General features: G+C 46.9%; 1 protein-coding gene across 12 annotated transcripts in view; it reads left to right on the top strand.

Annotated features, from left to right (window-relative positions):
• PITPNC1 (phosphatidylinositol transfer protein cytoplasmic 1) overlaps positions 1 to 27631 on the top strand; it is a 268141-nt gene that overhangs the window by 123038 nt on the left and 117472 nt on the right. For 9 of the 12 annotated variants that reach the window (XM_078438266.2, XM_078438270.2, XM_078438269.2 and 6 more), the window contains one exon: positions 12892 to 13040. In XM_078438266.2, coding sequence (XP_078294392.1) covers positions 12892 to 13040 — 149 coding nt within the window. Of the gene's footprint in view, positions 1 to 227; positions 700 to 11446; positions 11678 to 12891; positions 13041 to 27631 lie in introns of those variants that run through there. The other 3 variants (XM_078438273.2, XM_078438262.2, XM_078438268.2) reach the window with 3 other exon arrangements.

Below are 27631 nucleotides of genomic sequence, written 5' to 3'. Positions count from 1 at the left end.
TTGAATGATACCATCGGTATAAAATATCCAGAGTAGGCATATCCCTAGAGACAGAACATACGTTGGTGGTTGATAGGAGCTGGGAGGAGGGAAGGGCGGGGTGTGACTGAAAATGTTCCGGAACTAGATAGCGGTGATAGTTGTACAGCCCTGTGAATGTACTAAAAACCACTGAATTGTGTACTCAAAAAAAAAAAAAAAAAAAAGAAAAAAAAAAAGGTATGAGAAGATCTGTATAATCTATTGCCGAGTTTCAAGTCATTTCCAGGGTTACTTTTTCAAGAGTAGCTGTCACCTGAAATAGAATAAGAAGTGACTTACTTAATTTGCAAGAAAAAAAAAAAAAGAAAAATTAAAATTACCAAGAATGGCTTTTTCACCCCAAACCTTTGAATATAAACCATACACACGTGTTATAAGTCAGTTCTCAGGACTCAAACAGTTACTTGTACACCAATGTTTGTAACAGCGTTACTCACAATAATAGCCAAAGGGTGGAAACAACCCAAATATCCATCAGCAGATGTATGGATAAACAAAATGTGGTCTATCCATGCCATGGACTATTAGTCAGCCTTAAAAAGCAATGAAATTCTGGCACTCGCTACAACATGGATGAACCTTGAAGACATTATGCCCAAGTGAAAGAAGCCGGACACAAAAGGACACACACGTGTTGTGTGATTCCACTCATACGAGGTACCTAGAATAGCCAAGTCCATACATAGAGACAGACAGGAGATTAGAGGTCATGGGGGTGGGGGGAGGAGTTGGGAGGGATTGGAAGTTGTTGTCCGATGAGTATGGAGTTTCTTCTTGAGATGATGAAAAAGTCTGGGAATGGGTGGTGGTCGTGGTCGAACAACATCGTGAATGTACTTAACAGCACTGAATTGTACATTTAAAAATAGTTAAAACGATGGGGCGCCTGGGTGGCTCAGTCGGCTAAGCGTCCGACTTCGGCTCAGGTCATGATCTCGCAGTTTGTGAGTTCGAGTCCCGCGTCGGGCTCTGTGCTGACAGTTCGGAGCCTGGAGCCTGCTTTGGATTGATTCTGTGTCTCCCTCTCTCTCTGCCCCTCCCCCACTTGTGCTCCGTTTCTCAAAAATGAATAAATGTCAAAAAAAATTTTTTTAAATAGTGAAAACGGTCGATTTTGGTAATGTATATTTTACCACAGTAAAAAAAAGGGGGGGGGGTAAGGATCCTATGAAGACCAACACTTCCTGCTCCTCATTTTGTTTGTCACATTCTCTTTGCTGTCAACCCTTTGAAACTTGATACATTCTCTTTCATCCTGGCGTTGCCTTGGGGACTTGTTGGGGGGGGGGGGGTTGCCAGAACAAGGATAGAGAGAGTCAGAAGGGCCACCGGTTGGCCTCAAAGGTGCCGGTTGATAAACTACCTCCCCAGGTCATAAGTCCAGAATGCAAGAGGAGCTCAGAAGATAGATTTCTTAACGTAGTAATTTCTGAAATTGTACCCGATTTCCTCTGTCTTGCCTATTTCATTCAGTGTCTCAGGAGAGCAGGATTTGACTGCCATTTGCCTTTCTCTATCAGTTATCTGCTTCTTTTAAGCAAGGACAAAACACCCTCAGGCTGCCATTGCCATTAACGAATAGTGCCTTCCCTGCAGCCAGCCAAGTACCCTACAAATGCTGGCTGCCTCTGGGCTACAGGTACCATGAGTGTGCAGCCTGGGGCCTCTCTTCCAAAGCGAGGTGAAGAAAGGTATTGGAACTTTCCAAACTTAGATCCCCGGTTACAACCTGGTCGTAACTCTCCCCGCATTGCTAGACAGTTCGCAGAGGCAGCTAGCACTTAAGCAAACAAAGGAGTTCGGTGACCTTCAAATGTTATTCTAGGCATGAAGTGGCTTGAATAACTCTTTCAACACAGCAAGAACTCCCATTGTTCAATTGTATATGAAGCAGCAAGTGCTTTTCTTTGCATTCAATTGCGCTTCTGTTCTCAGAAGGTCTCAAAGACACTAAAACTAATTGCTATCATTCCTGTAAGTCTATTTCAACTTTTAGCCAGTACAACAGCTTCCCTGGATGCTACTGGTCATTTTCCTAAAAGATGGATAGGTGCCACAATAGGTTTCGCAAACAGGAAAGACCCTAATTCTGGAAAGACCCCGTTGCTTGCATAGTAGACGGACCGCTCTCCCTTTGATTATGGGGCCAAAGTTAAGGAGAGGAGCACTGGCAAGGGGGAAGCAAGGAGAAGGTGCAGGATTCATTTCCCAGGACAGTTCTGTCTCAGTCTTTCCCCTTTAGGGCCTTGTGATTGGCTGTGGGTTTATGTTCAGTAGTAAACACAAGTGCCTTGATCGCTTTCCTGAGGTCAGACCTGTCCCCAGACCTCTCCACTTATCTGAGTTGCAGTTGGTTTCTCAGCAAACGGTCTGATAGCTGAGATGGGAGCTTCTGCTTCTTGCAGCTCAAAGCCTTCTGTCTTCACGCCGGAGCTTGTGTGGAAACCCTCCTCTTTGCCAGAGATGAGGTCTGTCTTGTTCCTAGCTCTGCTTCCAGTGCCTCCGGGGCCTGGCACACACTGAGTGCTTGTTCAGTGCACAAGCCAGGATGGACAAGGCTCTCCAGAACCAAGGCTTGTCCCCACAACCACGGTATGGAGAAATCTCGCATTCTGCCGTGAAGGCCAGCTACCCCTGTGGCCTTGAGTTGAGTTCTAGCATGTCCTATCTTTGGTTCTTCATGGCAGTCAATAATGACTAATTCGTTCAGCTTCATATATATATACACACACACACATATATATATATTTAAAAATTTTTTTAATGTTTATTTATTTTTGAGAGAGAGAGAGAGAGAGAGAGAGAGAGAGAGAGACAGAGCTCGAGAGGGGAAGGGCCAGAGAGAGAGGGAGACACAGAATCTGAAGCAGGCTCCAGGCTCCGAGCTGTGAGCTGTCAGCACAGAGCCCGATGTGGGGCTTGAACTCACGAACCATGGGATCATGACTTGAGCCGAAGTTGGACGGTTAATGGACTGGACCACCCAGGTATATATATGTATGTGTGTGTGTGTGTATGTATATATATATACACATATATATACACATATATATATACACATATACACACACACACATATATATAATATTAACATTTTTTAATGTTTATTTATTTTTGAGAAAGCGAGAGAGAGAGCAAGGAGGGGCAGGGAAAGAGAGGGAGACAGAATCCCAAGCAGGCTCCATGCTGTCAGCACAGAGCCCGACGCGGGGCTTGAACCCACGAACCAGGAGATCGTGACCAGAGCTGAAACCAAGAGTCGGACGCTTACCCGACTGAGCCACCCAGGTGCCCCAGCTTCTCATTTATAAACACGAGGGGATGACCCCTCCTGCTCGAGCTGATGCTCATAAAGCGGCCGATAGATGCTGCACCTTACCAGTTTGGCTATTCAATATTGGCATCAGATGAATTCTTGGGGCTAGAATACCACCCCAAAGGCGAGCCAGTGTTGGAAGGGGCAGATCAAATGTGCACTCTTGCTTTTTCCTGCACTGTGAAGAATGTAGTTACCTTCCCTTACGGGGTCAGGTAGATTACGCCGAGCGTCCTGGAAATGATTTGCAGTCTTGTGGCAGCCACGGGTTGCAGACTTCTGCTTGCACCAGCATAAAGCCTATCCTGAGCCCGTCCCTTGGCGTTAAATTGCTCTATTTCTATTCAGTTGGGTCCAAAACTTAGGACAGGTTAAGCATCGGTGTATGATGCTATTTCTATGAGTTCGTCACAAAAGATTTTTTTTTTTTTTTTGAATTAAAGTCCATCACCCAGCTCCTTCTTAAATCTTTTTATCAGCTTTTTCATTCCTGCACCCTGGCATAATGACGCAGGTATTCCGTAAACAAGACACCTCAGAGGGCTGCTTATAAAAATCCAGGAGAAAAGATAAATATGCGATGATGCACTGATATCTTGAAAATATGAGCTGCAAGTTTGTATTTTCCTTGTGGGATCGGATATTGGTTTTCGTGGTTTATTGACCTGGCAGGGAGATCTGACGAAACACCGGAGAACCTTACACCTTTGTTTTTTGGTTTTTTTTTGAAACCTCCTTGTCTGCTTGGAGAAATCTGGACATTGAATCGCGGAGTCAGAAAGACTAAGGGGTTGGCAGCCGTGTCCTTGTGGAACCCAAGTCAGATTCAGCCCTTGGTAGCAAAAGCACGCACTACCTTTCCAAAAGGAAAGGATTTGGAATTGGTCTTGCTGTAGAGTTGCTCTCAGTCGGAGCCCCAGGCTGACTAGCAGATGGAGGGGGAGGGTCATGAAACGAGACGGTCCTTTCTCAATAAGGAGCTGGTGTTTTCATGGACGCATGTTAGGGATGGGGGGGATGAGCATGCATTTTGCATTTAATCATTCTTTCTGGACTGTCAGGGTCTGTGCAAGTCGTCATAGTCAAACCGTGTTACTTGGGAGCATCGTTACTGTGAACCCTCCAGAATGCCAATATCAAGGACTTTTAACTCAGGGCACCTGGGTGGCTCAGTCGGTTAAGCGGCCAACTTCATCTCGAAGTTCATGAGTTGGAGCCCCAGGTCAGGCTCTGTGCCGACAGCTTAGAGCGCGGAACCAGCTTCAGATTCTGTGTGTGTGTGTGTGTGTGTGTGTGTGTGTGTGTGTGTGTGTGTGTGTCTGTCTCTTTGTGCCCCTCCCCTGTTCATGCTCTGTCTCTCTCTCTCTCTCAAAAATAAATAAACATTAAAAAATAACAATAAAAAAAACTGAGCGCCTGGGTGGCTCAGTCGGTTGAGCGTCCGACTTCGGCTCAGGTCACGATCTCGTGGTCCGCGAGTTCGAGCCCCGCGTCGGGCTCTGGGCTGATGGCTCAGAGCCTGGAGCCTGCTTCCTATTCTGTGTTTCCCTCTCTCTCTGCCCCTCCCCCGTTCATGCTGTGTCTCTCTCCGTCTCAAAAATAAATAAACGTTAAAAAAAATTTTTTAAAATAACAATGATAAAGACATTTAACTCTAGGCCATCACGAGCCAGACAAGTAACCAGCAGGGCAGGAATCGGGCATTCATGCAACATTGTCTCTGAGAGAAGTCCTTTTCTAAAGTTCTCCCGTTGGCTGGCGCAGCCCAGCACCCTCAAATTAGCGTCCAAACCAAAGATCCATCAAATGTAAAAGTCCCTGTCCTTAAATATTTTTTTTTTCATAGTGAAAAAGACAGACTCTCTGTTAGATGGCCACCGTGAGGTAGGAAGCAGGTGGGAGCCACACTCACTGAAGAATGACACGTTCCCAGGCTTTTTTGAGAATTGGGATGAGGGGGGCACCTGGGTGGCTCAGTCGGTTCAGTGTGCAACTCTTGATTTCCACTCAGGTCATGGTCTCTTGGGTCGTGGATTCGAGCCGGGTGTCGTGCTCTGTGCTGATGGGGCTGAGCCTGCTTTGGATCCTCTGTCTCCCTCACGCTGTCCTTCCCACGCTCACACATGCGCTCACTCTCTTTCTCAAAAGATAAACATTAGGGGCGCCTGGGTGGCTCAGTCGGTTGAACGTCCGACTTCCGCTCAGGTCACGATCTCACAGTCTGTGAGTTGGAGCCCCGCCTCGGGCTCTGGGCTGATGGCTCAGAGCCTGGAGCCTGCTTCCGATTCTGTATCTCCCTCTCTCTCTGCCCCTTCCCTGCTCATGCTCTGTCTCTCTCTGTCTCAAAAATAAATAAAAACATTAAGAAAAAAGAATTAAAAAAAAAAAAGATAAACATTAAAGAGGAAAAGGGCGGGGGGTGGGTATATAGGTGATGGGGATGAAGAGGTGTACTTGTGATGAGCACCGGGTGACGTATGAAGTGTTGAATCACTCTGTTGTATACTTGGAGCTAATATTACACTGCGCGAACTAACTGGAACCTAAATTAAGACATTTAAAGGAAAAGGATTGTCGTGGAATAGACCTCACATACAATTCACCGTCTTGACCATTTTTTTTTTTAATTTTTTTTTAACGTTTATTTATTCTTGAGACAGAGAGAGACAGAGCACGAACGGGGGAGGGTCAGAGAGAGAGGGAGACACAGAATCTGAAACAGGCTCCAGGCTCTGAGCAGTCAGCCCAGAGCCCGACGCGGGGCTCGAACTCACATACCGCGAGATCGTGACCTGAGCGGAAGTCGGACGCTTAACCGACTGAGCCACCCAGGCGCCCCCGTCTTGACCATTTTTTAAGGGTATGGTTCAGTGGCACTGAGTGCATTCACAGGGCTGTGCGACCATCACCACCGTCTGTCTCCAGGACGGTTCTGTCTTCCCATTACACACTGACTTCCCATCCTCCCTTGCAACTGCCATCCTACTTTCTGTCCCTGTGAAGCTGACTACTTTGTAAGTGGAAGTTCCCAGGCTTTTTTATATTTGGGAAGTGTTCGATCTGACGACCATCTAAGAAAACTTTTACAGAAAGAAGAGCTCGTCTTGGGCAAAGGGTCCGATCTTCTTTGGTTTTTGCGTCATACGGGCGTGTGGCAATGCCCTGTTCTCATGCGTGTCCCTTACAGAGCCGTGGCATAACAGGGAAATGGGCAAAACAGATCTCAAGACCCAGCCAGATGCATTGCCCAACAGAAGGAGCAGTAACTACGGCGGTTTGGGTACAGTTTTACATTTTACAAGGCATTTTAATTTGTAAGTTTCTTCTCACTTGATTCTCACCATGGCCCATGAGGTATTTTGGTAGTCCCATTCTAATGATAAGAAACTGTGGCTCAGATAAGTAAATTGTCCAAGGTTACAAAGCTAATCAAAGGCAAAATCAGGACTTCAGCTCCGGGTTTCGATTTTAAAACCCCAGTGCTTTCCACCATAGCACGCGGTGAGCAATTATCACCTCTCTAGAGGTCCAGGTAATCGCCAGTCCTCAGAAAAGGGAACCTTCGGGGCACCTGGGTGGCTCAGTCGGTTGGGCATCTGACTTCAGCTCGGGTCATGATCTCACAGCTTATGAGCTCGCGCTCCACGTCTGGCTCTGGAGCCTGCTTTGGATTCTGGTTCTCTCTCTCTCTCTATCAAAAATAAACACTAAAAAAAAAAAAAAGAAGAAAAGGGAAGCCTCTCCAAATGTATCCCTAATTGTCCGTGTTCCACTTAGTTAGCTTGGAAACGCATGGAAACGCTTTCCTGACCAGCCAGCCTCAACGAGTCTCAGTGCAGCCTAATGGCTTGAGCCTCAGACCCCATTGATCTAGATCAGGGTCTAGACCAGCACGTCCGACAGAGATATGTGAGCCACAAATGCAAGCCGCGGTGGTTTCAATTGAAAGTGGTTTAAAATTTTTCTAGTAGCCACATGAAAGTGAGAAGAAACAGGTGAAGTTCATTTTGAGAATGGATTTCAGTTACCCAGTATATCCAAGCCACTATCGTTTCAATATGTAATCAACATAGAAATTAGGGGTAAAAACATTTGTTGTTGTTGTTGTTACCAAGTCCGCCAAATCCAGTGTGCATTTATGCTTACAGCAATCCCAAGTCAGATGCTAAATTTTCATCGGTGGCATCTGATCTGAATTTAAATTTCATAAAAATTTCCAGTTGAAAAAGTAGATTCCCATGCCCAAGGTGTTTCGACCTTGTGTAAAAGTTTTCTAATAGCTGAATCAAGTGTCAGTTTGAGGTTTTTTTTTTTAACACTTATTTATTTTTGAGAGACAGAGCGTGAGCAGGGGAGGGGCAGAGAGCGAGAGGGAGACACAGAATCCGAAACAGGCTCCAGGCTCTGAGCTGTCAGCACAGAACCTGACGCGGGGCTCGAACTCACAGTCCGTGAGATCGTGAGCTGAGCCGAAGTCAGACGCTTAACTGACTGAGCCACCCAGGCGCCCCTGTCAGTTTTAAATTTCTATTTTTTAATTTTTATTTATTTATCTATTTTTATTTTTATTTATTTATTTATTTATTTATTTATTTATTTTTAGAGTCAGACAGTAAATATTTTCAACTTTGCCAGGCCATGCAGTCTGTGTCGAAAGTACTCAATGCTACTGCCGTGCGGCGAAAGCCACAGAATGAACGAGTAGTGCCGTGTTCCATTAAAACTGTATTTAACAACAACCACAACCACAACCGCAACTTCATTTAACAAACAAGAAACGGCCCACACGGTTTGCCGACCGCTGGTCCAGAACATTGTCCCGGTGCCTTAGCTGTGCTACGGATTACAGAAAACAGTCAGCTCTAGACCCTAGTTTTCCGAGGCGGTGAAAAGCTAGACTCACTGTATCTCCCTTCCTGTGTGCAATTACAATTTTGGCACCACTTGGTGTGAAGCTCGCAGGGCACCTGAAGATAAAACATCTCAGACCCTCTTTTCGGCGGGCTCTTTGCACATCATAAGGCAGTTGCTTCGAGGTCCACGTGTTGAGAGTGGAGAAAGCTGGAAGCGTTTTGACAGAGCATTTCCAGTGATGTGAATCCCGTGGGAAAGTCCCAAGAATGCCAAATTGTATCATCCCCTGCTCGTTCCTCTTTCCACACTGCCAGAGCGGAGACAGGCAGGAATTGCGCCCATTTCACAGCTGGAAAAAACTACATGGTATCATGTTAAGTCAGAGGGCCAGACGTTTCCCCGTGGTTATGTGGTTATGTGGCATTTATCGATTTTGATCGTAAAGGCAAAAGCACGTGTAAATTCTGATTCCTGGGCTGGGGCTTTGATGTCCTGAGTCATATCTTTGGGGAATAACTCCATTCAGAGTGGGTCATGTGTATTACAAAGGGTTGCCCCCCTTTTCCCATCTTGATATTTAGGAATGGTATTGAGACCAATGGAGGAAGAGAAAGGGGACAGGAAGGGATGAGACAGGGATTGGTTGGAAAATGACAGCCGCTTGGTTGGTGCTTTAGGGTGGGGATATATGAGAGCCTGGCCTCGCAGAGATCTCTGAAGTGCAGCACTGGCGGTGGGGGGTCGCGGGGGGTGGGGGTGCAATGTAGTGAAAAATCATAGCTCGGGGTTCTCCTGAGCCTAAAACTTTGGGTCCAGTAATTCTGGCAAGGAGGACATTTCAGGTGTTGGTGGTGCTCAGTTAATAAAGTATATACCCAGAGGTTCTGGCTCAGGGTCACCTTTTCTAAAGTCGAGATTTGAGGTCGAACTATATTGAGTCACTTGACTGTGCCCAGTCGGAGAGTTTGCAGTAGGACAGACTGAGAAAAACCCTTGGCTTCCCCAGACACGTTTGTGCCTTTTCTTTTTTTTTTTTTTCTTTTTAATTTTTTTTTAATTTTTTTTTAACATTTATTTATTTTTGAGACAGAGAGAGACAGAGCGTGAACAGGGGAGGGGCAGAGAGAGAGGGAGACACAGAATCGGAAACAGGCTCCAGGCTCTGAGCGGTCAGCCCAGAGCCCGACGCGGGGCTCGAACCCACGGACCGTGAGATCGTGACCTGAGCCGAAGTCGGACGCTCAACCGACCGAGCCACCCAGGCGCCCCACGTTTGTGCCTTTTCTTAAACTGTGCAGCTCTATCAAACTTGTGGCACTGTGTGCAAGTGAGAAGGATCTGAATCCCCATGATTTTTTTGGTTTTTTTTTGACAATAGAGATCATTATTTGGGGTAGCTGTTCCGATCACGGCTCACACGGAGGCTCAGCCCTGCAGCACAGAGCTGTCTGGAATCGTGATTGCCTGTAATGATGATTACCCAGACTCTGGAGTTAGAACAATAGATCTTACGAAGTTGGAGCTTACTTCCTCCACAAGTCCGTATGTGAGCACAGTTTAAACAACCTGGGTCTTTCACATGGTATCAGGCTTTGGTTATTCGGCTTCTGAAATAGCAAAGTTCAGAAGCGATGGAACTCATCCATCACTTCTTCCAAAATCATGGTGAGGCCCAGGTGTGTTAAAGCAATTCACCTGTCAGAGAAACAGAGGCTGAAGGTGGGTAAAGAAGAAACAGTAGACCTGTGGTCACGTCCCAGCTCTGCCACCTAGAAGCCACGTGGCCCCGGAGAAAGTCACCCCTCTCTCGAGACTCAGTTTCCTAATTTGGAAGTCATCGTGAGCATGAAGTGATCGGATCTGTTATCAGTTCACTGGCTTCAAAAGTCTTAAGAGTCCTTCTGAATCTTTGGATTTGCAGCCTTCATTTGACAAAGTTTGTTTGGAGACAGTGATGAGGAAGGTGGTATTTTCACTAAACTAGGGATGGAGCCTTGCAAAAAAAATGGTATTCAGGACGAAAGAAAAGACGGGTCCCCTAAAGATGGAACATTTTGGCTTCAGTACCATCAGGTACCCCATAAGTGCTGTGAATGCCTTCGCCGAATTTGCCCCAGTGGCTCTCAGCATTCAGTGTGCATCCGAGCCCGGTCCCCAACTGCCTCTTCCCCAAGGGTCTGGATGTCAAAGCACCGGAATGGCCTGGGATCCAACATTTTGAGGAACATGTCTGCCGACTTTGAGATCGATGGTTCAGGGACCATCTGTCCTACCCTCTACCGCGTCACTGAGAAACTGCTCGGTGCATGTGTCTGCGAGTTAATTTGTGGCTTTAAAAACAACGGCAAAACCTGTGCTTCTGGATGGCCCAGCTCAGACGGTCACAACCAGCAGAGCAGGCCTGATTTGCTTGGGAGGGAAAGGAGTGACAGCCGCCGAACCCTTGGCCATCTCCGCGTCTGGCCTTGAGTGTCCCGCCACCCCCAGTAATGTCACCTACTGCATCCAGCGTCTGTCGGTCGCCCCCAGACTGACGTTATCTTAGTGAGCTAAGGCTGGTGTCTGCCCCGCAGTGGCTCGTTCCGGAGCCGCTGGAATGATCAATGAGGCTGAGCAGACGGGCCCTTCTCTGGCCACTGGTGAATCAGCTGCCGGCCGCCTCGGCCCGTTCCCGTCTCCACAGAGCAGAAGCGCTTGAACCAGGGACGGCTCTTCTGTGTCAGGCATTGTCCTTAATGCCATGCATTCTTCACATGTGAGTGGGCTGGAGCTCCTGAAGACATGCGCCTTCTGCCAGACCCCTCCCCCACCCCCAACTAAAGCCCTTGGTGGCCTTTGGTTTTTGTTTTTACTTTAAAAAGTTTATTTATTTATTGTGTGAGAGAGAGAGCACAAGCTGGGGAGGGACCGAGAGAAAGCGAGAGAATCCCAGGCAGGCTCCGCACGGCCAGCGCAGAACCTGGCACGCGGCTCGAACCCACCAACCGCGAGCCCAAGTTGGACGCTTACCCGACTGAGCCACCCAGGCGCCCCTTTACCGTCTTCCTTCTTGAAAGAGCCGTAGTTAGTCTTTATGAGCAAAAGTAAGAGCCAGAGTTACTAAGGGGAAGCCAGGTCAAACTTCTGATTGAAAATAAACTCAAAGATTGATTTTATCTTTGATGTTTCTCTCTCCCCTTCCTGTGTTTCTCCTCAGCACCCCCTCTTCCCCCCCGGGTGTGCACAGCACGTGCACGCATGTACGCACATACACGCTCATGTGAAAAGCATTTTAAGTGCGGATCATCCTGGGGAGGCGTATGGCACAGAATCGTGGCACTGCCCTTTGAGGAGACCCAGCCTGCCGTTCCCATTGTCATGGTTACTGGCCTGGCCCCCAGGGCTGGTCTCAGACCAGAGGCTTTCAGCTCGTCTTCACACTCCCCTCCCTGCACCTGCCTCACAGCGAAAGAGGGACCTTCGGAGGTGTGTGTCTTCTCAGCCTTAGAATTGACCGCACTGTTGATTTGTCCGATTCATCTGCTCCCTTAATTTAAAATCTGTTTCTCTCTCTTAGGCACACAGATAGGAGACCTACAGCCCTGCCGGCCTGGGCTCTTTGGGGAACAACCCAGAACAACCCACCATTATTTTGCTACAGACCCAAGCCCCTTTTCCCCATCCCAGGGGCCTTGATGATAGTGACACAGTGTGTGTTGTTTTCACACCAAATCTGCCCGAAGGACCACAGCATCCTGTCTCCTGGCTCTGAGCAGACATCCTTTTTGCAAAAGGCATTTGACCCCCTCCTCTCTCTCTCTCTCTCTCTCTCTCTCTCTCTCTCTCTCTTCTCCATCAAATTAGTTTTGCCATGTGGAAAGTACACAGGGGGAAGAAATGCCTGTTGGCCCTGGGGTTTTCAGAGAGGCAGGAAGGAGAGTGGAACAATTGTAAAATGCAGACAGGGCAGAGAATGTTCCCATTGTATGTTGCTCCTTATTATCATTTTCCTGTAAGTACACGTGGCTTCTGGGAACCTCAGGCTGGAAGGCTCCACACTGTGGGTGCAATTGGATAAGAAAGAGTTAAAGACTCTGTAGATTCGCCTCTTTGCGGATCAGTCCGTAGAATACAGGTTCCATTCTTGGTGGGGCTCCGTCATCTGGAGTTTGCTAAAGCTTCGAGGTGATTCTCATGTCCAGCCACTCTTGAGAACTGCAGATCTAGGGGACAGAGAACTCCAGGAGAGTTTGAGACAGATGACGGAAGAGATAGGTGACATCTAGTCCACTTCTGCCCGGCAATGCAGTTAATTGGGCAGAGAAGGGACAGAAATAACACGTCCTGGCCTGTTTGTTGCCAAACAAAATCGGACTTTAGCACCATTTAACCCTGTAGGGCTGATGCTCCGTACCTCCCCCCCACCCCCCTCCCCACTGCTTAGTCTGCCAGCCACCCCGGCAAGCATCACCAGGGTGATGTAGAACATTCACAGGAACACGCCGTATCTACACTCTACTCACAACTGGTTCTCCTCCCCGCTCCGGAGGAAAAACAACACCAGGCCCATGTGTCTGCCTTCTTTTCTGGCAGAAAGTGTTGACCATAGTTGCTTGCCACGCCGTGGAAGTTGGGGGGGAGGGGGATGTTTTCGAAGGCAAGCGGCGGGGCTGACCTTTCTCTCACTGTGTGTTTTGTAGTACAAAATCGGACAGCTGTACATGATCAGCAAGCACAGCCACGAACAGAGCGACCGAGGAGAAGGGGTGGAGGTCGTCCAGAATGAGCCCTTTGAGGATCCTCACCACGGCAACGGGCAGTTCACCGAGAAGCGGGTGTATCTCAACAGGTAAGTCACGGCAGCCGGCCATCCACCTGCAGGCTCTCCCACGCCACCCCACGGCCGAGCTGGGGGCGGCGTGTGGGATAAAAAGGTGACCTGAAAAGTCACTACCTTTGCCCGCTCCATCCACCAGTCTCGTAGCTTCCCCAAAACAGAGTCCCCTGCCTTCGGCAAGAGAGTCCCCAACTGCATTTTCATGAGGAGGGGCTTTCCTCTTCCATTTCCCACCCTCTGGATGACATGTTAAGATGAAATTTGGTCTAAGGGATTACAGAGCTTTGTCTTCTACCCCTGGTTTGGTGTTAGCAGCGGGAAAGAGACAGCTTTGCCTGAGGGTTGTAAAGCCTGAGGGTTGTAGAGACGTGTCAAAGACGCAGTGTGCCATTGGGGTCTTGACTTGGTAAGCGTTCTCGTTCCTGCCAGGTGACCACGCGGGTGTTCACAAAGGGAACTGACAATGAACGCTTGTCGTTGCTTCTTTGGAAGGGTAAATAAGCAAGGATCATAACCCAGCCCTCATCGGGACAGCCGTTTCTGCTTTGCAAAGCGTATTCTTTAATCTCTTGCTGTTTTCTTACCATTAATGGCATAGTTGATTATCGGGGCTCGTCTGATCTTCTCCCCACCCAGTACCCATTTCCAGCCCGTTTTCTTCCATTTTTTTCTCTTCCAGGTCAGGACATTTGTATACTCACTGGAAATATATTTTATTGGAATTAACTGTCTGCTCCAGTGAACCAGTGGATGACTGGTTTGGTCTTTGCTACCATTTCTGTGCATACTCTTTACCCCCACCTACGGCTCCTCCTGTTGGCCCCGATGTGATTATTCAGAAAGCATTTCCAACGTAATAACTGGACAGCGCCCCAGTTTATTCACTGATACTCGTGAATATTTATCCATTCTTTGTGCCTTGACCATGAGACATTTCTGAGAGGAGCCACACTGGGACTCTGCCATGCCCACATGGCCTCCACCTTCCAGCAAGCTCAAGTGGACTATTCCTTCTCGATGGGTGCATTTGGGTCCTGTCACTACGGTGTATGGAAATCTCTCAGGCCGATATCCTGACAGTGAAGGCCATGGGCTGATTAAACTGACATGTTTTAATCTACCCAGGGATGCAGTATCAGGGAATTCCCGAGTCACGATGAAATGCAAATGAGATTGATCTTATTCATCTATTAGGAGCTGTGAATTCGCAGGATTTGGAACCAGTTCAGCCTCCAGCCAGCTGCCGATTTGCAAGAGTAGCTGAGCCCTGGGACTGGCCTGGGGATGACTTCCTTACAGAGACCGGTTTCTCAATGTGCTGCTTTGGCATTCTTAGTGTGGAGGGTGAAAATCTAATACTGAGCAGGAATCACCTGTGTAGAGCAAAGAGGAGTGAGCGTGATGTAAGAAAATAGATACAGACCTATGGAAAATTCCATTCCTTGGCAGACAATTGCCTTTTCCTAAATTATTGCTTAGGAAATGTTCCCTACATACCAAATTAAAAAAAAAAAATTAGAAAACTTCATATCTGGGGTGTCTGGGTTGGCTCAGCAGGTTGAGCATCCAACTCTTTTTTTTCTTTTTTAATTTTCTTTTTTTTTTAATTCACATCCAAATTACTTAGCATATAGCGCAACAATGATTTCAGGAGTAGATTCCTTAATACCCCTTACCCATTTAGCCCATCCCCCCCCCCCCAACCCCTCCAGTAACCCTCTGTTTGTTCTCCATATTTAAGAGTCTCTTATGTTTTGTCCTCCTCCTTGTTTTTATATTATTTTTGTTTCCCCTCCCTTATGTTCATCTGTTTTGTCTCTTAAATTCCTCATAGGAGTGAAGTCATATGATATTTGTCTTTCTCTGACTGATTAATTTCGCTTAGCATAATATCCTCCAGTTCCATCCACGTAGTTGCAAATGGCAAGATTTCATTCTTTTTGATCCCCGAGTAATACTCCATTGTATATGTACACCTCATCTTCTTTATCCATTCATCCATCGATGGACATTTGGGCTCTTTCCATACTTTGGCTATTTTCGATAGTGCTGCTATAAACATGGGGTGCATGTGTCCCTTTGAAACAGCACACCTGTATCCCGTGGATAAAGACCTAATAGTGTAATTGCTGGGTCATAGGGTCGTTCTATTTTTAGTTTTTTGAGGAACCTCCATACTGTTTTCCAGAGTGGCTGCACCAGTCTGCATTCCCACCAGCAGTGCAAGAGAGATCCTCTTTCCCCGCATCCTCGCCAACATCTGTTGTTGCACAAGTTGTTAATGTTAGCCATTCTGACAGGTGTGAGGTGGTATCTCAGTGTGGCTTTGATTTGTATCTCCCTGATGATGATTGATGTTGAGCATTTTTTCATGTGGCGGTTGGCCATCTGGATGTCTCCTTTGGAGAAGTGTCTATGCGTGTCTTTTGCTCATTTCTTCACTGGATTATTTGTTTCTTGGGTGTTGAGTTTGGTAAATTCTTTACAGATTTTAGATACTAACTCTTTATCTGGTATGTCGTTTGCAAATGTCTTCTCCCATTCTGTCTTTTAGTTTTGCAGATTGTTTCCTTTGCTGTGCAGAAGCTTTTTATTTTGATGAGGTCCCAGTAGTTCATTTTTGCTTTGTTTCCCTTGCCTCCAGAGACGTGTTGAGTAAGAAGTTGCTGCGGCCAAGATCAAAGAGGTTTTTGCCTGCTTTCTCCTCAAGGATTCTGATGGCTTCCTGTCTTACATTTAGGTCTTTCATCATCCATTTTGAGTTTATTTTTGTGTCTGGTGTAAGAAAGCGGTCCAGGTTCATTCTTCTGCATGTCGCTGTCCAGTTTTCCCAGAACCACTTGCTGAAGAGACTGTCTTTATTCCATTGGATATTCTTTCCTGCTTTGTCAGAGATCAGTTGGCCATACGTTTGTGGGTCCATTTCTGGGTTCTCTATTCTGTCCCATTGATCTGAGTGTCTGTTCTTCTTTTTTTTTTTTTAATTTTTTTAATGTTTATATATTTTTGAGAGACAGAGATAGAGAGACAGAGATAGAGAGTGAGCTGAGGAGGGGCAGAGAAAGAGAGACACAGAATCCGAAGCAGGCTCCAGGCTCCAAGCTGTCAGCACAGAGCCCAGTGTGGGGCTGGAACTCGTGAACCACGAGATCATGACCTGAGTTGAAGTCGGACGCTTAACCGACTCGGCCACCCAGGTGCCCCTGAGCGTCTGTTCTTGTGCCAGAGCATCCAACTCTCGATTACAGCTCAGGGTCTGATCTCAAAGTTTGTGGTATCGAGCCCTCACTACATTAGCCTCCTCGCTAATAGCATTGGATTCTCTCTCCCTGTCTCTCTGCCCTTCCTCCTCTCTCTCTCTTTCTCTCTCTCTCTAATAGCACTGGATTCTCTCTCCCTCTCTCTCTGTCCCCTTCCCCCATAGCGCTGGATTCTCTCTTCCTCTCTCTCTGGCCCACCTCCACTCTCTCTCTCTCTGTCTCTCTCTGTCTGTCTCTCTCAAAATAAATAAACAAAAACTTAAAAAAAAATAAACCTCGATCTTTTCCTGAAACAGAGCAAGAACTGTCCAGCTGTCTCTGTCATGGCTGTTTTCTCTATCAGAATATATGATGTTTATTTTAAAGGAGAATAATAAACATTAGTAAGAGGGAAATTTGTTATAAATAGAATATCTGGACTTCCAGTAATAGAAACTAAAGAGATGAATGTGGACCCTCCGCCCCGCACCTCCTGTGGCAAACACAGGATGAAATATAACAATATAAAGCTGGCTCAAAACAAAGAAAGGGAAATCCTCAGGTACGAGAAATAAAGAGGAAACGCAAACCAGAGTGGAAAGCTGATGCGATACGGCTCCAGACGCTGGGATATGTCAGAACTGACATACAGGGAATGTCGTGCCCATAAGGAGACAGGAAATGTGGGTTTGGGCCCCTACAAACGGGGACTTGGAGCTGAGAGTCGTGCACAAAAATTGTTCCTGACGATCGAGTACTCAGAGAGGTTATCACTCAGAGGCACACATGGACAGAACTACTAAAGGTTTTATTAGAAGTAGAAGGAAATTGAGCCCAAGAAGGAGGAGCGGAGGATCCAAAAGTAATAAGCCGAGAAATTGGTAAACATCTCACTGAGTCTGAATCAGCATAGGATGTTTTAAAAATCCTGCTAATGGGCCTATACTCTTGGAATTTAAATAATGGACAATGATAGAAGATGAGAGGGTAGTAATTATCATAAAAAAAACACTGTCAGTTGCTAATATTGTTTAAGAGGAGGAGACAAATGTTGATTGATTTAAAAACTGTTAAGGCATGTGTGCATATTCAAAAATGTAAAGATGACCTCTAAAGAAATGGTAAAACACTACAAAACTCCCAAGAGAAAATGTGATCCATCAGACAGAAAACAGAGTAAGAACAGAGACAAGCCTACAAAAGTCATGGTAAACAGAAAATGTAAATTTGGGGGGTTCCCGGGTGGCTCAACTGGTTAAGCATTGGACTGTTGATATTTGCTCACGGTTCACGGCATCGAGCCCCTCATTGGGCTTTTCACTGACATCGTGCAGCCTGCTTAGGATTCTCTCTTTCCCTCTCTCTGCCCCTCCTCTGTGCTCACTCCGGCTCACTCTCTCTCTCTTTCTCTCTCTCTCAAAATAAAGAAATAAACTTTAAAAAAAACATAAATTTTGATGGTAAGATAAAGCAAAATATATCAGTGGTCACACTGAAGGTTTGTAAGTTAAATCCCACACCTGAACCAACTCAACAAACATAGGACCACACTGACAAAAACACAGGTAGCCTGAAGTTATAACTGGAGATTTTAATATACCTGTTGAATAAATGGATAGAGCAAATAGCCAAATTAATCTAGCACACATAGAGCAGATGTAAACAGCAGAATTAGAACTTTGATGTAGTGGACATTAATAGACCCTAGTACCAACATGCTTTTTCTCTTTCTACTTCTTCTTCTTTTTTTTTTTTTTTTAACGTTTATTTATTTTTGAGTGAGAGAGAGAGGCAGAGAGAGAGGGGGGATAGAGAATCCCAAGCAAGTTCTACACGGTCAGTGTAGAGCCCAATGTGGGGCTCGAACTCATGAACCATGAGATCGTGACCTCAGCCGAAGTTGGACGCTCAACCGAGCCACCCCGGTGCCCCACCAACCTGCTTTTCATAAACACATGAAAATGTACAAAAAAACTGACGACACACTAGGCAAGAAATCAGTGTCAACAACTACCAGAATATCAGTATCATGTAGATCCTGTTTGCTGGTTACAAAGCCCTACAATAAGAAATTGACAACAAGTCAACTTCCTCATCATTCAGAAATGTAAAAATTTTTAAATAATTCATGGGATAAAAATGTCCATACTCCCTTTCTCGGCCACCTTTGCAGTTAGGGATGGCCATGTGACCTAGTTCTGGCCAACCAGATGTAAGATTTTCCTCCCTGATGAAGAGTCTGGCACCCAGCTGGCTCAGGGTAGAGCATGTGACTCTTGATCTCTGGGTTGTGACCTCGATACCGCACTCCGTTGGGCGTAGAGAGATTACTTAAAAACAAAAATCTTAAAAACAGAGAGAGAGAGAGAAAGACGTCCAAGAGGCATAATCTTGCTCTAAGAAAGGGAGGAAATGAGAGGAGACTTCTGGGAAGGTAACTGACAGTGTCTACCACCCGGACCTTGACAATAAAACTGAACAGTAGTGCAAGAAGGAAACTGATAGACCAACCTCTGTTAAGAACACAGACGTGAAAAGCCCATATAAAACATTAGCAGATCAAATACCTCGGAGAAGAAGAATAATAATAATGATAATAATAAATCATGACTCGACCAGACTCTCATGTTGTTAACACCAATATGGGAATTCAGCAAGATTGCTGGGGATAAAATCCATGTACAAAATCAGCGTTATTATACAGCAGGAACAATAAGTGGAAAATGTAACTTTGACAAAATTCCATTAGAGGGGTGCCTGGGTAGCTCAATCTGTTGAGCCTCCAACTCTTGATTTCGCCTCAGGTCATGATCCCAGGGTCATGGGATCGAGCCCCACGTCGGGCTTGGCACTGAGCATGGATGGAGCCTGCTTGGGATTTTCTCTCTCTCTCTCCCCCTCTCCCCTCTCCCCTGCACTCTCTCTATCTCTTTCTCTCTCTCTCTCTCTGGAAAAAAAAAAAAATCCATCATAATAGAAAAAGGATAGGCAAAGAAATTTAAAGGTACCCGGTAATCAATCTACAAGATATACAACATCTTTTTGGAGGGAAAAACAAAACAAAACAAAACAGTAGTGGAGGACATTTTTATCTTTTTAAAGTAGGCTCCATGCCCCCACCTGTGGCTTGAAGTCACAATCCTGTGACCAAGTGTCACATGCTCCACTGACTGAGCCAGCCACACATCCCAGTGGAGGACATTTTTAAAAACCCTAGACAGGGACACCTGGCTGGCTCAGTCAGTGGACCATGTGACTCTTGTCAGGGGTCATGAGTTCAAGCCCCACACTGGGTATAAAGCTTACAAAAACAAAACAAAACAAAACCGAAAGCACCCAAAATAACACCCTAGACAAGTGGTAATGTTCATGGATAGGAAATGCCGTATTATAAAGTTGCCATCAATTCCCAAATTATAAATTTAATACAAATCTAATTAAGATGCCAACAGGGTTGTTTCTAAAATAGAGTTTGAAAATATAATTCTAAAATTCCTAGTTGTTATAGCCTTATAATATAGAGGTTTGGTATCTAGTGGGGCAAGTCCCTTCTACTTATTCAATTTTTCCAAAATTGTTAATATGAATGTTAAGATCAGAGAACCACCAATGATGTGAAGAATGACTGAAAAAACCAAGGGCATTTAACCTGGAAAGGCCAGACTCAGGGTGTGTAATGGTGTAGGCAGGTGGGAAAAGAATTAGACATGCATATTCGATAAGACCTCCAGGGGACCAACTGGACCAAGACCAACGGGTAAGAATGCCAGGAGAAAGGTCTAGGCTCAGTTTAAGGAAGGAATCTAAGTGCGTGTGTGAGAACCCAGAAGGGCGCCTTAAGAGTCCGTTATGCTTTTGCTGGGGATGCCTGAACATGAGCGGGGCTCCCACCTACCGGACTGTCCTTGAGCAGATTTGAACATCAAATAGGTGGTTAAACTGGGCACCCTTTCAGATCCTTTTCAACCTTAATTTTCTATGCTCAAAGTAAGTGGCAGACATTATCCTGACTCACCTCCAGCATTCGTAAATGAGTAACCAATGAGACATTGGAGAAAAGTACTTTGTGTTCCCTTTGCACGAGTCTGAACTAGGTCCATCATTTTATAACATAAAAGACTCTTGGTATATTTGGAAGAGTGTGGCACATCTCTTAGGACCAGGGAGATGATGGTTTAGTAAGAGAAAAAGAAAAAATGTCTATGCGACATACTAGAAAATAAGAATATGGATCTCTGTAATCATAAAAGAACACCAGATCTGTTACTTTGTTACACATTGGAGCCACCTTGAGTTAATCATGTCCTGCACGCACAGGTCATGGGACTGCTGTCTTGGCAAGGCTGCTTCCTAATTGAAATTCATTAAATAGGTACTTATTGGAACTTTAAACGTATAGTGAATTGTTCCTCTATTAGGATCGCTTAGTAAGTAACACGTGGCCTTTGCCTTCTGATCAAAACAAGATCTGGGCTGACGGTGTTTAGCATTTGCGAGTCTATCCGTCCATCTTGGGAATGGTGTCAGGGAGGAAAATCTTTTGCTCAGCCCACTTAGGTTCTGTGAGCGGGGGCCTGCAAATTAAACTAAAACTGACGGATTCGTGGGAGAAAAGACATTTGTTTTATTCATGGATGTACATGGGAGTCCCCCCAAAAAACAGTCAGTTAGAGTTTGGGGCTTATATGCCATTTTACTAGGGGGCGAGCAGGGTGAGAGGGAAAGGCACTTCTGGAAGAAACAAATGGCTTTCGTGAAAAACGGGACTTGAGGAGGATGGATAGGAGATATGATAGTTTTGTGACAGCGGCTGTTTATTAGCCAGTTTCTTATCTCGATGATAACTTCTCATCTCTGGTGATAGGAGTCAGTCTTCCCTGGTTGTGAACTTCCTGGGGAGGGGATTTATGACAGCTGAATTCTTTCGAGAGGCTCCGCTTTTATGCTGATAAGGGCAGTTCAGTGAAAGCATCTTCCTGCAACTGTTGATTCTCAAATATCTTCAGCTCCAAATAATTCTTACACTGCTGTGGGTGGCATCTTGGAGACCCCTTTGCCAGCCGCAGGGAAGTGGGTTCTGAGAGCTGGACTGGCATTAGCTGAGACGTCACCGTGCCCACTTAATAATTTACACGCAGGAACATCTGTGTCCCGTGAACCTGCATTCATGAGCTGGCAAAGTGAGTGAATTTTCTCCCTTACATCAACCTAAATTTTTTTTTTTTTTTTACGTGTATTTATTTTTGAGAGACAGGGAGAGACAGAGCCCAAGTGGGGGAGGGGCAGAGAGAGAAGGAGACCCAGGATCCGAAGCAGGCTCCAGGCTCTGAGCTGTCAGCACAAGGCCCGACGTGAAGCTTGAACTCACAAAAATCGTGACCTGAGCCGAAGTCGAACGCTCAACCGACTGAGCCACTCAGGCGCCCCTCCTTATGTCATATGGGAAGGCAAATCACATTTAGAGATAGGTTTATCAATCTGTTCTTACTGGAGTTGCTCAGAGCCTGGGTAGTCAGAGCCTTCTCTCTGAGTCTGACCTGAGCAGAAAGGACATTTCGTGGAAGGATGTCAGTGGCCCACAGAATTGCCTGCAGGCTTGAGAACGGGCAGCTGCCTGGGCACCTGCGAGGGGCCAAGGGCAGCAGACAGACTCCATTCTGCCGGCACCACCACGACTGCCATGGATGGGTCCAAATTGTCCCTTTTTTTTCTTTCTTGCTATCACTTATTCCAAAATCCCAACACAAGCATCCCACTGAGTTTCCGATCCAGGCTCGGGCTGCCAGTGAGTGGGGAGAGGGACTTCCAGGCTGGTTTCCAAAGTGGCTGCATTTTACATTCCCTCCAGCAAATGTGTGAGGATGCCAACTTCTCCACGTAATCACTGCCACTTGCCATTGTCTGTCTTTTTGATTCTAGCCATCCTCGTGGGTGTGAAATGGTATCTCATCTTGGTTTCGATTGGCATTTCCCTCATGACTAATGACCGTTGAGAATCTCTTCTTGTGCTCATTGGCCATTTATTGGAGAAATGGCTGTTGTTGTCCTTTGCCCATTTTTAAATGGAGTCTAATGTCTTTCGAAAATGCCATCCGTCCTTTTATTGGCTTGTATCTCCTCTCCCAGGGAGGGGATTCCTCGGGCCCCTCCCTACGGCGTCTGAGGCACCGCTGGGTGCACCGTTCGTCTCGGCGGTTGCCTCATGCGCTCAGAACATTACATTACTTCTCCTACGTTAGTACATTTGGTGATTGTCCTTGGGCCTCCGATCCAGTTCAGTTAACCAAATAAGTGGTATTTCTTGGCTTGGCTTCAAAAAAATCCCCGTTTCAACTGGCATCCAGGGAAAGGAGGCGAGATACTCATCAGTCTCTCCAATAGTGATTCTAAATAAAACCTGTCTCCCAGAATCAGATGCGGGTGGGTCTTTTCTCTGGTCCCTTTTCATTTTCTTTTCATCTGCAGCATCTCTCCCGTCCCTTCCCATGCAGCCCAGGAGGGGAGGGATTCAGGGATGGGGGTGGGGGGCATGGGAGAAAAGAGGGAGCCTATTTTTAGGCTTGTTTTTCAGTCATGAAGTGTCATGTTCTTCCCCACCACGGCTGCTGGATTAATTAGGCTGTGCTGGCAGCTGCCCGTCAGGGAGGGTTGCCAGCTTATAACGGTGATTCCGCCCAATGCCTGAATCGATCTAATGACCAGGACCACCTTTCTCCTGTTCCATGGCTCTGGCCTTCCAGGGTCACTCTCCCGGCCTCTGTGTGTCGCTGGGTAAGAGAGGGCCCAACTTCCCCAAGCTACGAGTCCTGTTTGGGCGAGCAAAGCCGCCCGCCGGTCACTTTGCCTACCAGCTCGTTGGTCCAGCTTGGTTGCCAGGGCTTGGCTCTTTCTCTCATGTTGCCTTTCTCTTCTCCCACGTCTGCCAGATCTGCCAAGCAGATCGGTCTCATCTCTTAGAGCTTGCCCAGAGTAAGAGCTCAGTGCCCAGAGCTTGTGTGGCCTGGGGAGAGCCCGCTGCCCAGGCAACAGGTCAGAGAGAGATTGTCGGGGTCAAAGATTCTGACCTGCGGGCTTATTTCCTTGCCATGTTGAAAGACTCTTTATGATCAGTATTGAATGTTCGGAGTCAACCGTTACTCATTCAGGAGATAGCTGTTGGTGCCTGCTGTGTGCCAGGCACTGTCCTAGGTGCTGGGCATGCAGCAGGGGCAGAACGAGGATCCCTGTCCTGGGGGATCTTACCTTCTAGGTGGGAGTGACAGTGCGCAGTGGCCATAACGTATGGGAACATCAGATATTTCATTTTTTAGTGTTTATTTATTTTAAAAAATTGTTAAGTGTTTGTTTACTTTTGAGAGAGAGAGAGAGAGAGACAAGAGCGTGAGTGGGGGAGGGGCAGAGAGAGAGAGAGGGAGACACAGAATCCGAAGCAGGCTCCGGGCTCTGAGCTGTCAGCCCAGAGCCCGCTGCGGGGCCAGAACCCACGGATCGTGAGATCATGACCCCAGCCAAAGTCGGACGCCCCACCGACTGAGCCACCCAGGCGCCCCTGAACGTCAAGTATTTTAGAATATTCCATCTTACATATTCTACGGAAATATATAGTCGGTGTGTAAACATTGAATATAATATTCAATAAATGAGATTGATTAACCTACTGTATTTTGTATCCTGGAGAAGTAGAACATGTAAGCGACTTCCTGCCAGCGTGCCTTTCAGTCCATGCAAGTCTTCTCCGTTCCGTCTTTGTCCTTAAGAACATGGTGCATTCTCACGTTGCCAGGATCTCTCCCTTCTGCTCCTCATTCACCTTCTCCCATGGGAACTCACAGGAACAGAATGTTGGCCTGGCTGGATCTGAAAAGAACTAGGACGTCCATCCAGTCAAACCCGTGCCACCTCGGTTCTGCCTCACTCCTGACCAATGCCACTGACATCACGTGGCCCTCTCCCTTGAGTGCTTCCCAGTGTGCTAGCCGTGTTACCGTAACGCTGTCCGAGCACAGCCTTCCAAGAACTGACACACTGGCAGACCTTTTTTCCCAGAATCCCAATGCAGACCGCTCTTAAAAAACATTTTTTTTTAATGCTTACTCATTTTTGAGAGAGAGAGAGAGAGAGAGAGAGAGAGAGAGACAGAATCCAAACACAGGGAAACATAGAATCCAAAGCAGGCTCCAGGCTCTGAGCTGTCAGCGCAGAATCCGACACGGGGCTCGAACCTACGAACCGCGAACTCGTGCCCTGAGCCAAAGTCGGCCGCTTAACCAACTGAGCCACTCAGGTGCCCCCAAACTACTCTTTTAAGTAGGGAGAGCGGTGGTGGCGTGTAAGTGAAATTACGAGCAGAATTCAAAGACCGGCCAGAACAGTCATTAATCGGAGATCAGCATACGCGGAACTGGGTACCGACGATTCTTATCAAATAATTGTCAAATGCCAGGTTGGAAAGAAAAGGTGAGAACATCCCTCCTGGACCAGCGGAAAATGAGGTTCTAAAAGGTAGCTTCGTCCTTTTTAGAAGTCCCTTAAGTGGGCTTTGCTTATGTGAGCACAATCTCCGCATCGACAGTGACAGGTTTCAGGGACACTGTGAGAAACGCCTGAGCAAAGGGAACCCAGACGGGCTGTCTTTCTGCAGGGAATGTTTTAAGTCCAAAAGGTGGTTGATTCTAGTGCTGCGTATCCCGCGTAAGTCGGTGGGTAAAACAGCTCAAATAAAGATTCTGGTGCAGACCATCATAACTCTGATCCCCGTTGAGAAAATGAAATTAGACTCCATTTAGACCACATCTGGCCTAATGATGTTCAGTACCTCCTGGGGCCAAAAAAATATTCCCAAAGGAGCCTAGATTGTTAAGAGAGATTAGATATCAGGGCGAGTCTGGTAATAATCTGGATTGTAAAGTGCCAGAAGCTTCTAAAGAAGGGATGGTTTGGGTTTTCAGTTCCGGAAGCTCTTGATGAAGTAAATAAACACGCTTCAGCTGAGACCAGTTCAGGTTATGCCTGCGTTTTGGGGCCTTCCTATCAGATCAGTTGTAATTTAGGGAGACCTAGGGAACCGGTGAGAAGGTTTCAGTGACCATATCCACTGAAGTCCAAGGCCCGGTTTCCCAGTCTCGGCACTGTTACTAATATTTGGGGCCAGAGAATTCTTTGCTGTGGGGGCTTTCCTGAGCATTGCGCATTGTAGGGTGTTGAACAGCATCCCTGGCCCCTACCCACTAGGTGCCAGCAGCATCCCTGCCCCCCCTCCCCCAACCTCTCATTTGTGACAACCAAAAATGTTTCCAGACTTGGTCAAATTCGCCCCGCCCCGGGGCGGGGTGTAGAATTCCCCCTCCGCCCCATTGAGAACCAGTGCTCTAGGGTGACGACCATACCAGTTTGCCCAGGACTGGGGAATTCTGGAATGTAGGACTTGTACAACTAAAAGCAGGACAGCCTCATGTAGACTGGGATGGGTGGGTCACCTGGGTGTGTCATTGACAGGTTCTGTGTTTCATACTAGAGTTTAAAAGTGGAAAAAAATACATAAAAGTGAAAAGCCAAGCGTTTTGAAAAGTCAGTCTTTGGGGAGCATTGACAGAGGTGTTTGGACAACAGTATCATTCCACGTCAGCATGTTTTACGATTCTGTAAAGGCTTCAGGGTTTTGTCTGTCCATCTGTCCTTTTCCTCCGTGCCTCTGAAGCCTGACATAGTGATACGGGCCATTGGGAGGTCTGGTCCCGGCCAGTGGATCAAGAGGACATGATTCAAACCGTGCCACCATTCCAGAAGAGAGACTCTTACATTTTTTTTTTTTTAATTGATGTTTATTTATCTTTGAGAGAGAGAAAGAGACAGAGTGCAAGAGGGGGAGGGACAGAGAGAGAGGGAAACATAGAATCCGAAACAGGCTCCAGGCTCCCAGCTGTCAGCACAGAGCCTGACACTGGGCTCGAACCCACGAACTGTGAGATCATGACCTGAGCCAGAGTTGGACACTTAACCAACTGAGCCACCCAGGCGCCCCCTCCAGAAGAGAGACTCTTGTTTGACACCTGGGAGTGAGTTTGAGTGACAGACTTCTCCTTAGAATTGGAGGCTGTGTGACAGTATACATCATGAAAGTGACAGCAGCAGTGGGGACTAATTTAATTCCATTTTCCTTTGCAGCCCTGATAAATCATTGCCACGGGGAAAAATAAATTTTACTTCCTCAGACAAAAATGATTTGAATAATGATGTGCTCTGGGGAAAGTGGGGGCTGAGAGAAAGTCTGTTAGTGGGATTAAAATATTTGAATATTGTATCATGCAACTTTCTGCCAATGCCTCCTGCCCCCGGCCCGGTAAATGGCTTATAGTGAGAGGTTTTCCTTCCTAGACTAATTGAAGAATCCTGTAAAGTGGCATCAGCCCTCTTGGCTGAATGTTGTGGGGTATTTTTAGGGCGTCTCTTTGGAAAAGGCAGCTTTTTCCAGTGCTTCGTATCCTGGATGAGTTGGTGGATGAAACACCTGAGCTAAAGATTCTAGGGGCTGAAGTCCTGACCACATACAAATAGGAAAGGTCTTGGCGTGGGTAGAAAATTGCTAGTGCTTTTCAGCCAGTCTCCTTCCAGGAAAGAGTTGTCGAATGGGGATGTGGTTCTTCTGGGAGGCTTTCTAAGTGACCTGGGGTCTGAGTTATAGAGGGAGGGGGCTGGGGCCCCAGAGTGCTATGCCTCAGGAGCCTAATGCGTATGGGGAGGGGTTCCACCCCCAGTGTGGACAGTGGAGAATGGGCTCTGATGCTTGTAGGGAGACCTAGGTACTTGGTCTTGGTCCGAGCTAGAGAATGCCTAGCTTTCTTTGGGGGAGATTCTACAGTGCTGTTCCAGTCCATTCTGTTCCAGTCCATTAACAGCCCAGGGAAGCCACCTGCCCGTGAGTAGAAGCTGTGTCTTCCTACACCACCTGCTGACGCGCATCGCCCTGGGCTCTGGGGCAGAAAGGAGGGAGCCCCGGGGGGACTTGTGCTCGTGCCCATTAACTGCAAGCAAGCCCAGCGCAATTTTCCCACCCTGCACGTCAACCCTGGTTGCCCTGCTGCTTCCGCGACAGAAAGGATAAATCAAAGGCAAAAGCTATAAAAACCCCCATCAGGAAGCAGCTCCTTCCTTTCAAGCAGTGTGAACGTAAGGTAAATGAGCAGTTACTGCAGACCTGATTTTATGGGAGTGAGACGTTCTGCGGGAGAGCGGCAAGAAAAATCGCGATGCGGGGCAGAAAATGCTCCTGCCCACGCCGCCCAGCCCACCGGAGAGTGGTGGCCCTCTGTCTGACACCCCCCCCCCAACTTTGGGGAAGCTTTGGGTCCCCCATTTGATTTGGCC

Source organism: Panthera onca, chromosome E1, assembly GCF_046562875.1.
Source record: "Panthera onca isolate mPanOnc1 chromosome E1, mPanOnc1 haplotype 2, whole genome shotgun sequence".
Lineage (NCBI taxonomy): Eukaryota > Metazoa > Chordata > Mammalia > Carnivora > Felidae > Panthera > Panthera onca.
The sequence above is the reverse complement of the archived record's forward strand: the minus strand, read 5'-3'. Positions and strand labels throughout refer to the sequence as shown.